This window comes from Haematobia irritans, chromosome 2 (assembly GCF_050003625.1).
Source record: "Haematobia irritans isolate KBUSLIRL chromosome 2, ASM5000362v1, whole genome shotgun sequence".
Classification (NCBI taxonomy): Eukaryota; Metazoa; Arthropoda; class Insecta; order Diptera; family Muscidae; genus Haematobia; species Haematobia irritans.
Genome location: NC_134398.1, coordinates 23,125,088 through 23,136,954, shown reverse-complemented (window position 1 = coordinate 23,136,954; position 11,867 = coordinate 23,125,088). Strand labels below are relative to the sequence as shown.

The 11,867-nt window shown below is 32.5% G+C and overlaps 1 protein-coding gene across 1 annotated transcript; it reads right to left on the bottom strand.

The window, feature by feature from the left end:
• Positions 1 to 2,015: 2,015 nt before the first annotated feature.
• On the bottom strand, positions 2,016 to 11,476 carry LOC142227382 (long-chain-fatty-acid--CoA ligase heimdall-like). The gene is made up of 5 exons (XM_075297898.1): positions 10,774 to 11,476; positions 10,299 to 10,699; positions 3,158 to 3,743; positions 2,788 to 3,085; positions 2,016 to 2,258 (listed from the first exon to the last, which is right to left on the bottom strand). Exons 1-5 carry the CDS (start codon positions 11,443 to 11,445, stop codon positions 2,182 to 2,184), a joined length of 2,034 nt encoding a protein of 677 aa, XP_075154013.1. The 5' UTR covers positions 11,446 to 11,476; the 3' UTR covers positions 2,016 to 2,181.
• Positions 11,477 to 11,867: the final 391 nt, after the last annotated feature.

Here is an 11,867-nt window from a genome sequence, read left to right as displayed (position 1 = left end):
TAGGAGCAAATGTTCAAGCCAGATAAGGGCAAACACATGACTTTGACCGCGGAACATAAGATTAGGTTACATGACTGCGATAAGGAAGATGGACTTGATTGTGACCGCCGTCAAGACACAAGTCACTTTAACCGTGAGTAGTTGTCAGGTTAGGAAGAACCATAATCGCGGTGTAATCGTGGGCAAAGGCACGTGATGTAGTTAGATGACCTTGGCTGGGCGACACAACAGTTAGAGAGAAAACGTGACTGCGACTGCATTCGAAAAACAAGTTGGGGTGACGTGACTGTGACTGTGAAAGGGAAAGAGACGGACTGTGGCCGTGTTCGGAATAATGACCGCTGCAATCGGTTCCAAGGTAATGTGCCTGAGGGAGAACAGAATACGACGTGACAGTGGCCGCGCTCGGAACACAGCGCCGCCGTAAACAAATGACTGTGACCGCAGGAGTCGAGGTAACATGACTGAGATAAGGAAGATGGATGTGACTGTGACAAGTGACAAGTCACTGCAACTGTAAGTAGTTGCCCGGCTAAGAAGAACCATTATCGCGTAATCATGGGCAAAGGCACGTGATGTAGTTAGATGACCAGGGCCGGACGACGCAACAGTAAGAGAGGAAACGTGTCTGTGACGCGTTCGAAACACAAGTCGAAAGGCAAAGAGACGGACTGTGACCGCGTTCGGAATAATGATCACTGTAATCGGTTCCAAGGTAGAGTGTCTGAGAGGAAAGGAAAAGGACGTGAGCAAATGTGCCAGCATAAACACATGTCTGCGTAGAACGGAACAATGGACGTGACTGTGACCGCCGTCGGCGCACAAGTTACTACAACCGTGAGTAGATTTCAGGCTAGAAAGAACCGTAATCGTAGTGGGTAAAAACATGTGCTGTAGACAGATGACTTTGGCCATCGACACAACAGTTAGAGAGGAAACGTTTCTGTTACCGCGCTTGTCTGTTACAAAAGGCGAAGCAAATGTGACTGCGAGAAAAAGGTAAACACATGACTTTGACCGCGTTCGGAACACAAGTCGAGGTAACATGACTGCGAGAAATGGCAAGTGATGTGGGAAGCGATGTGATTGTGACCGTGTTCGGAATGTTGATGTGCTAGGGATCATTTGTGGGGAAAAACACGTGTTGTCGGCAGATGATCTTGGCGGCGACCTTGACTGGTGGCGAAGTAACTGGCGGGAAAATGTGACCGTGACCGCTTTCGGAACACAGCGAGAAAGGGGCAGAAAAGACGTGACTGTACCACTGTTCGGAACATAGAACACTGCAATCGGGACTAGATGATGTACTAGAGAGCTTGGACTAAATCCATTGAAGTTTCCAAAAAGCATAAAAGCTAACCAATATACCAAAAAGTTCGACTGGAAAAACCAAGGAGTTCCACGGAAGTGGCCAGTTACCGAATTCGGTGTTCTCCGATAAGTAGCCATTTCATACTGAGCAGTTTGTGATTACCAAAGAGGCCAGCTGAAAATTTACACATTCGATTGGTCACCAGAACTCAAGCGCCGTTAATGTTGATGGTGGGTTGTCGTAACACCCGATGGTCGATCCCCGTTCGTATTCGTGGCGTCATAATAAATGACGAATATTATAGGGAAAATGCCTTAAAAATAGTATTTTGGCCGCAGACCATGGACATTCCAATAAGATTCAGCACCATAGCACTCAGCATGCGAAAACCAAAAATGGCTTAACAAGGAGATTCCGATCGCCAAAATCTCCGGATCTCAATAGGTTGGACTTTTGCGCCTGAGGAATTTTAGAGAGTGAGGATGGCACTAAAAAATACCAAAGTATCGATCATCTCAAATTGGCGTAAACGTATCACTGCTTGAAAAAGTGTCACTACGATAGCACTATCTCGCAAACATATATTAAAAATACCCCTTAAATGCTTTGGTGTAATAATTCAGTAGGGGTACTTTAGTGGATGATAAAGTCCACCGCTCCCGATTATCTAGTTTACTCACTTTTTTGTACAAAAATGGATTTTATTTTCTAATAAATTTTTTTAAACAACTAAAATGTTGATATCAATTAACGTTTTATTTGATAGAGAAAAGTCTCATTAGTTTCTTTGTTTATTCTCAGCCGTTGATCCATCATTGTCTTCTCATTCCACTGCAAAAATTTTGTTGAGATTCATGCAATAAATCGCTTTACAGATTGTACAATTTGTCGATGATTTTGGCATATTTGGAATGAATGATATTTCGTCGTATCTTTAATGTGGGACCTACAAATGGGAAAATTAATTAGATACAAAAATCCGCGTACACCCATAGAAAGAATACACCCAGATAAGGAATATGATCATCCCAAACATGTTTCGAGAGCAAAATTTTATTTTTGAACGGTGAACATGGAACATTTTTGTCGCAAAAAATTTGTTTTCTAGGCAAACATATACATGGTTACCGAAATGAGATACATAATGTGTGAGAAAAAAACATGGTTGCGACAAACATGTTACATGTTAGAAAAATAAAATTTTGCTCTTGAAACATGTTTGAGGTGATCATATTCCTTCTCTGGATGTATGATTGCCCCAAACATGTTTCAATAGCACAATAATATTTTTGGACGGGAAACATGTTTGTCGCTACCATTTTATCTTCTCGGCAAGCATGTTATATTATGTTTGGTGAGAAAAAAAAAAGTTTTCCCGCAAAAATGTTCCCTTCCAAAGAAAACATTTTGCTCTTGAAACAGATTTGAAGTGATCATATTGCTTCTCTGCGTGTGGAACATTTATCCTTTCTTACCCAACTCTCCGGTGGCCATTGAGAAATTATGAGGCAATACAGCAAAATATTGTACCCTTTGAGCATTTGATATGGCGAACTCATTGGATTTCTTAATACCATCTTCCAGGGCTTTTTGGATTTTATCATCCAATTTAGGTTCAACACTATTGGGATCAAAATTTTCTAGGTTTTCAGGAAGTTCAATATGAAGCATTTCAGAGAGTTTTGTGTAGTGCAAGTCTAAGGAAGCTAACCATTCTATGGTTTCGGGTAAAAGGGTATCCAAAGGATAACCAGTTTCTGGATCAATATCAGTCTATTGTGATGAGGAGAATTGATATCATATAAATGAAATATTTTTGTAAAATATTCGCTTTTGTATTTTTACCTTAAATACCAAGAGGGCTGTTACAAATTTTCTGCGATCTCCTATTGCCACTGCATAACTAAGACAGGGTAACTCTTTTTGGATTAAGGCCTCAATGTGGGCGGGTGGCATATTTTCCCCACCTGAGGTTATAATGAGTTCTTTCAAACGTCCATTTACGTACAAATTACCCAACTGATCCAAGTGACCCATATCCCCGGTCATTATGTAGCCATCTTCCCTTATGGTTTCGGTGGTTTTCTCCACTTCCTTTAAATAGCCCATGAATTGTGATCGGCATCGCAAGAGAATTTCTCCTTCACCAGTTTCATTGGGATCGAGAATTTTCACTTCTACTCCTTCTAACGGTTGGCCCACAGTCAATAGGTTGGGAGTCTCTACAGCAACTACCACAGCCCCACTAGTTTCGGAGAGACCATAAACATCCGTTAAAGGTAAATCGCAACTTAAAAAGAAACGTTTTAGTTCCTCTGAAACTGGAGCTCCACCAATCATGGTTACTTTACTGTGATCTAGACCCAGAGCTGTTTTAATGCGATTCGTTATAATGGAGGCCAACCAATACTTCAGGGATGAAGTGGGATTTCTGAAAGAGATAAAAAAGAAACGCTTCGTAGAATCAAGAAATTCATACACGATTTTAGTCAATAAAAATATATTTTGTAGCTGTTGAAGATGTATTGGCCACTCGAGCTAAAAATAAACTACTAAATGTTGAAGAAAATTTTTCCAAAAGTCTACCAAACAAAAAAAAAATGTTATTTTGCAAAATTTTATTTCTATCGATATTTTGGTAAAATTTTATTTCTACAGAATATTTTGACAAAATTTTATTTCTATAGAAAATTTTGCCATTATTTTTTTTTATAGGAAATTCTATAAAGATTTTATTTCTATATAGACTTTTGTCAACATTTTATGTCTAAAGAAAATTGTTTCAAAATTGTGTTTCTACACGGATGAAAAAGACTGTTTTTCATATGTTTGGCTATAAACATTATATGTTTGGAACACAAATTTTTAAACACAATATTTTTGAGTGCAAGCATATAATGTTCATAAACTAGCATAACATGTTTGGGACATATATGTTAATATGTTAGAACATATTATGTTTGGGATATAAAATGTTTGTAAATATAATATGCTTGGATGCAAACATATATTAATTTAGAAATAGCCTATAAACATATATGTGTTTAGTAGCTTGGAGCGCTATTTAACAGGGAGCGATATTGAATTAAGTTGGTGGTTGTTGCTTGTTATTACAAAATTAACATTTTATTTTTCCTTGGGCAATTGATCAGCTACTTCTTTGATCCTTACAAACTGTGCGGTCCGTTGTTCGAATCCCCGTCCGGCAAAAGGTAAAATTAAAATAAAAAAAAATCATAAAATTGAATAATTTCTTCTACAATGTTTGTATTACAGAAAAAGGTGCTAAGAACTAAAAAATCTCGTGGAAGTGAGAAAGATGTCGGGGAATATACAATTGGGCAGAAACAAAATTTTGAGCATTCAGGTCGAAAACCTATGTTGTTAGCACCTATATTACCTGTTTATTTTCATAATTCATTATGATTGTAAATATATAAATAAATAAATAAAATTTTGAGCACAATATTGTTTGGGAGAATTTTTTTTAAGCATATAATATTTTTGGGTGCAAAATGCTTCCAAACATATTATAAAACAATATGTTATACATAATAACATATTGTTTTTTGGAAGACAACATTATTGAATTTGGATGCAAAAATACAAAATGTTTGGAACTTAGACTACCCAAACATATATTGTTTAGACCAATATGCTTTCAAACATATTATATATTGGTAGAGATCAAACATATAAATGTTTGGGCAATACCCAAAAATGTATATGCTTGAAGCAAAATATGTTTAGGAGTATATGTTACAGAAGCGATTTTTTGTGAGGGTGTATAGAAAATTATATCAAAATTTTATTTTTATAGAAAATTTTGACCAATTTTTATTTCAATAGGAAATTCTATCAAAATTTTATTTTTATATAAAAATTTTTCAATTGAAAAAACTTTCAAATTTTATTTCTATAGAAAATTTTATTTTGTATAGAAAACTTTGTCAAAATGTTATTTCTATAGAATTTCTATCAAAATTTTATTTCTATAGAAAATTTTGTCAAAATTTTATTTCCATAGAAAATTTTGTCAAAATTTTTTTTCTAAGAAAATTTTGTCAAAATTTTATTTCCATAGAAAATTTTGTCAAAATTTTATTTCTTTACTTCAAACTTGTATTTCTATAGAACATTTTGTCAAAATTTTATTTCTATAGAAAATTTTGTCAAAATTTTATATCTATATTTTGTCAAAATTTTATTTCTATATTTTGTCAAAATTTTATTTCTATAGAAAATTTTGTCAAAATTTTATTTCTATGTTTTGTCCAAATTTTATTTCTATAGAAAATTTTGTCAACATTTTATTTTTATAGAAAATTTTGTCAACATTTTATTTCTATAGAAAATTTTGTCAACATTTTATTTCTATAGAAAATTTTGTCAAAATTTTATTTCTATAGAAAATTTTGTCAAAATTTTATTTCTATAGAAAATTTTGTAAAAATTTTATTTCTATAGAAAATTTTGTCAAAATTTTATTTCTATAGAAAACTTTTTTCAAAAATTTATTTCTATAGTAAAATTTTGTTAAAAGTTTATTTCTGTAGGAAATTCTATAAAAATTTAATTTTTATAGAAAATGTTGTCGACATTTAATTTCTAGAGAAAAGTTTGTCAAAATTTTATTTCTTTAGAAAACTTTGCCAAAATTTTATTTCCATAGAAATTTTTTCAAAATCTTATTTTCATAGAAATTTTTTCAAAATTTTATCTCTATAGAAATTTTTTCAAAATTTTATTTCTATAGAAAATTTTTCAAAATTTCTATAGAAAATTTGATTTCTATAGAAAATTTTGTCAAAATTTTATTTCTTTAGGAATTTCTATTAAAATTTTATTTATATAGAAAATTTTGTCCCAATTTTTTCCTTCATTCGTTTTGTTTTGTTATTGTTGGTTTTGTTCTTTAATCATTGTTGTTGTTTTTTTTTATTCTAGCTTAAAACCATGCATTGACTAAACAACAATTTTTATACCCTGCGTCACACTGTGGAACAGGGTATTATAAGTTAGTGCATATGTTTGTAACACCCAGAAGGAGACGAGATAGACACATGGTGTCTTTGGCAATAATGCTCAGGGTGGGTCCCTGAGTCGAATAACCATGTCCGTCTGTCCGTCCGTCTGTCTTTGAACACATTTTTTGATCAAACTCTAGGTCGCAAATTAAGTCCAATCGCCTTCAAATTTGGCACATGTTCCTAATTTGGGTCAGAATAGAACCTTATTGATTTTGGAAGAAATCGGTTCAGATTTAGATAGAGCTCCCATATATATCTTTCGCCCAATATGCACTAATATGGACCCAGCAGCCAGAGTTTTATACCGATGTGCTTGAAATTTTGTACAACAATAACACTTTGTCGTATAGTCAAGTGTGCAATTGAAATCGGTTCAGATTTAGATATAGCTCCCATATATATCTTTCGCCCGATATGGACTTATATGGCCCCAGAAGCCAGATTTTTGGCCGAATTTGGTTGAAATTTTGCACTAGGTGTACAATTAGTAGTATAGTCAAGTGTGCAAACTTTTATTGAAATCGGTTCAGATTTAGATATAGCTCCCATATATATCTTTCGCCCGATATGGACTAATATGGTCCTAAAAGCCAGAGTTTTGGCCCGATTTGGTTGAAATTTTGCACAGGCAGTAGATTTAGCATTGTAGCTATGCGTGCCAAATTTGGTTGAAATCGATTCAGATTTAGATATAGCTCCCATATATATATATATATATTTCGCCCGATATGGACTTATATGGCCCCAGAAGCCAGAGTTTTACCCAAATTTGCTTAAAACTTTGCACAAGAAGAACAATTAGTACTGTAGTCAAGTGTGCCAAATTTTATTGAAATCGGTTCAGATTTAGATATAGCTCCCATATATATCTTTCGCCCGATATGAACTAATACGGTCCCAGAAGCCAGAGTTTTACCCCAATTTCGTAAAAATTTTGCATAAAGAGTAGAATTAGCATTGTAGCTATGCGCGCCAAATTTGGTTGAAATCGGTTCAGATTTAGATATATCTCCCATATATAGCTTTCGCCCGATTTACACCCATATGACCACAGAGGCCAATTTTTAACTCCGATTTAGTTAACATTTTGCACAGGGAGTAGAATTAGCATTGTAGCTATGCACGCCAAATTTGGTTGAGATCGGTTCAGATTTAGATATAGCTCCCATATATATGTTTTTCTGATTTCGACAAAAATGGTCAAAATACTAACATTTTCCTTGTAAAATCGCCACTGCTTAGTCGAAAGGTTGTAAAAATGACTCTTGTTCTCCTAAACTTCTAATACATATATATCATAAATAAACTTTTGCGAAGTTTCCTTAAAATTGCTTCAGATTTAAATGTTTCCCATATTTTTGTACTAAGATTGTGTTCCACCCTAGTGCATTAGCCGACTTAAATCGCCACTGCTTAGTTGAAAGGTTGTAAAAATGACTCTAGTTTTCCTAAACTTCTAATACATATATATCATAAATAAACTTTTGCGAAGTTTCCTTAAAATTGCTTCAGATTTAAATGTTTCCCATATTTTTGTACTAACATTGTGTTCCACCCTAGTGCATTAGCCGACTTAAATTTTGAGTCTATAGATTTTGTAGAAGTCTATCAAATTCTGTCCAGATCGAGTGATATTTAAATGTATGTATTTGGGACAAACCTTTATATATAGCCCCCAACACGTTTGACGGATGTGATATGGTATCGAAAATTTAGATCTACAAAGTGGTACAGGGTATAATATAGTCGGCCCCGCCCGACTTTAGACTTTCCTTACTTGTTTTCTATAGAAAATTTTGTCAAAATTTTATTTTGTATAGCAAACTTTGTCAAAATTTTATTTCTATAGAAAATTTTGTCAAAGTTGTATTTCTATAGAAAATTTTGTAAAGATTTTATTTCTATAAAAAATTTTGTCAAAATTTTACTTCTATGGAAAATTTTGTCAAAATTTTATTTCTATAGAAAATTTTGTCAAATTTTTTTTTTATAGAAAATTTTGTCAAAATTTTATTTCCATAGAAATTTTGTCAACATTTTATTTCTTTAGGAAATTTTGTCAACATTTTATTTCTTTAGAACATTTTGTCAAAATTTTATTTCTATAGAAAATTTTGTCAAAATTTTATTTCTATATTTTGTCAAAATTTTATTTCCATAGAAAATTTTATTTCTATAGAAAATTTTGTCAAAAATTTATTTCTATAGTAAAATTTTATTAAAAGTTTATTTCTATAGGAAATTCTATCAAAATTTAATCTTTATAGAAAATGTTGTTGACATTTCATTTCTAAAATTTTGTCAAAATTTTATTTCTATAGGAAATGTTGTCAAAATTTTATTTCTATAGAAAATGTTGTCAAAATTTTATTTCAATAGAAAACTTTGTCAAAAATTTTTCTATAGATATAGAAAAATTTTGTTAAAATTTTATTTTTATAGAAAATTTTGTCAAAATTTTATTTCTATAGGAAATGTTGTCAAAATTTTATTTCCATAGAAAATTTTGTCAAAATTTTATTTTCGCTTTGTTTGTTATTGTTGGCTTCTCTTCAATCGTTATTGTTGTTTTTGATCTCAGCTTAAAGCCATGCATTGACTAAACTACAAGTGTAGCTTAACCAACAGAGGAAAAGTATGCTTGTCAAATTTATTTGGGCAAAGCCCTATAGACTGCAAGATGGTTGGATGTACAGCTGTTTCGGAATTACCACATTCCTCATCAGCATCCTTTACTTGCAGCAAAACTATCAACCAATTATCAGAATAAATTCGGGTAATTCACTCAACCCAAAGTGAAATACACTTGAACCTTCCGAAAAAGGGTTTAATAGTCGGCTACTGCCTAAACAAGTTTGCAAGCATATCTCTTTTCCTTTGCCAAACTCAAATCATCGATTTGTATTTAGTTGGCTGGGTTTGTTTTTGAGCGTGCTTCCTTTATCTTCATTCGTTTTGTTTGTTATTGTTGGCTTCTCTTCAATCGTTATTGTTGTTTTTGATCTCAGCTTAAAGCCATGCATTGACTAAACTACAAGTGTAGCTTAACCAAAACTTTGTCAAAAATTTATTTCTATAGTAAAATTTTGTTAAAAGTTTATTTCTATAGGAAATTATATCAAAGTTTTATTTTTATAGAAAATGTTGTCAAAATTTTATTTCTATAGAAAATGTTGTCAAAATTTTATTTCTATAGAAAATTTTGGCAAAATTTTATTTCCATAGACATTTTTTCAAAATTTTATTTCTATGGGAATTTCTATAAAAAAGTTATTTTTATAGAAAATTTTGTCCTATTTTAATTCTATAGAAAATTTTGTCAAAATTTTATTTCTATAGGAATTTCTACCAAAATTTTAATTTTATACGAAATTTTTTCAAAATTTTATTTCTATAGGAATTTCTATCAAAATTTTATTTTTATAGAAAATTTTGTCCTAATTTTATTTCTATAGAAAATTTTGTCAAAATTTTATTTCTAAAGAAAATTTTGTTAACATTTATTTTATTTTATAGAAAACTTTTGTCAATTTTTTTCCCATAGAAAATTGTGTCAAAATATTATTTCTATAGAAATTGTAGTCAAAATTTTATTTCTAAAAAAATTTTTTGTCAAAATTATATTTCTATAGAAAATGTTATTATAATTTTATTTCTATAGAAAATTTTATAATAATTTCATTTCTATAGAAAATTGTGTCAAAATTTTATTTCTATGGAAAGTTTTCTTAAAAATTTATTTCTATGGAAAATTTATAAAGTTTGAATTGAATATTTTGCAAAATTTACCTAAACATCAAGAATTATACCAATCTACCAAACTGTACAAAATCTGCCATTTTTGGTGGAATTCTATTAACTGTGGCAACCGTGGTTGGGATATCCAGTTTTAGTAGGCCTCAACTCACGAAATAAAAACTCCGTCTGCTCGGCCGAAAATCGATCTTCAAACTTACCCCTGAATTCTGTTGATATGATGTTGTAACATCATAGCTCGAGCCTTATTGCTTAGACATCTCACAACCCGTGAAGATTCCGAATCCCTTAACATTAGCTTCTCTTGGATTTTTTCAAACACCCTAGGAACTCCCACTATCATTGTGGGTCGGGCTTCCAAAAATGTCTTAATCAAAGTTCCCTTTAAAGCATTACGATCGGCAAAATATACTTTGGCTCCATTGTGCATACTCATAAATATATCGAAAAGTTGTCCGGCTACATGATTCAATGGAAGAAAGGAAACCACAGTCTCTCGTCCTGAATTCACCCCAGGCACGGTATTGTTTATTACTTGAGCCAAATGTAAAATATTATCATGGGAAAGCATAACACCTTTGGGCATACCAACTGTACCTGACTGGAATATGGGACAATCGAAACAGAAAATCAATCAGTCCATAGTCTATGATGGTATTTTTATTTTCAACTTACCGTGAATATGAGAATGGCACAATCGTTGGGCGCCACTTCCCGTTCTCTCACTTGTAATTCCTCTCTCAATATTGTACTGTGAATCATACTCATCAAATCTGACCATCGATAATAGCCTTCTTTCTGAGCATTTCCATTGAATCCATAGGGTCCATTTAATTGTATTACGGCACGTAGTTTTGGTAAACTCGATCGTATCGACCGCACCTTAGCCAATTGATGGGAATCCTCTACCACCACAACACTGGCTTCAGAGCTTTCAAGAACATGGAATATGGCTTCAGGAGAATTTGTAGTATAAATACCAGCTGATACAGCATTAATACGAATAGCAGCCAATTGTATGTAAAACCATTCGGGACAATTCATAGCCAAAATTCCTACAGAGGTCCGTGGCTCTACCCCCAGATGAAGTAAGACCAAAGCAGCTTGTTGCACTTTATTTTCATAATCAGCATAACTGACAGTTTCCCAGCTGGCTTCTTCAGTTGTTGTTCCCTTTTGATACACCAATGCTGGTAGATCTTGGTATTTCTCACAACACTCATGAAAAAATTCTGGTATGGTTTTTGGTTTAATTTTGGCCAAACTTTCTTCAAAAGGCCAAATTTGCACAGGATCTTGTAATGAACAGGATATACGATTGGTAGTAGGTTTTACTGTGGAAGACATCTTCTTTTTTAAAATAATGGCGATTGCTTTCTTCAACTGTTCACAGACAAATGATGAGCCCGTATTTCACCATATTATAAATGACCTCTTCTAGTTTACAATTTGCAAAGCTCCCGATTAATCAATTGCCATTGTCCCACATTACTGATTAAAAGCATTGAAGAATAAGAAATGATTCACTCAAAGAATTTTGACATAAATTGTCTTATCACTGGGTCAATGACAAGACGACGATGGTTTTTTGTATATTGTAGTTCAATAACCAAGACTTTAGTCTGTAACTCAACTCCTAGGACTTCATCTAGTATTCTGTTAAAATTCTGTCAACATTTTATAGAAATTTTATTTCTGTAGAAAATTTTATCGAAATTTTATTTCTATAGAAAAATTTTGTCAAAATTTTATTTCTATAGAAAACTTTG

Excerpts from the sequence above, each read along its gene's own strand:
- LOC142227382 (XM_075297898.1), bottom strand. The coding sequence starts at position 11,445 with ATGTCTTCCACAGTAAAACCTACTACCAATCGTATATCCTGTTCATTA. Across the intron at positions 10,700-10,773 it reads GTGCCATTCTCATATTCACG|TCAGGTACAGTTGGTATGCC; the intron begins GTAAGTTGAAAA and ends CCCATATTCCAG. Across the intron at positions 3,086-3,157 it reads CAGCCCTCTTGGTATTTAAG|ACTGATATTGATCCAGAAAC; the intron begins GTAAAAATACAA and ends TCATCACAATAG.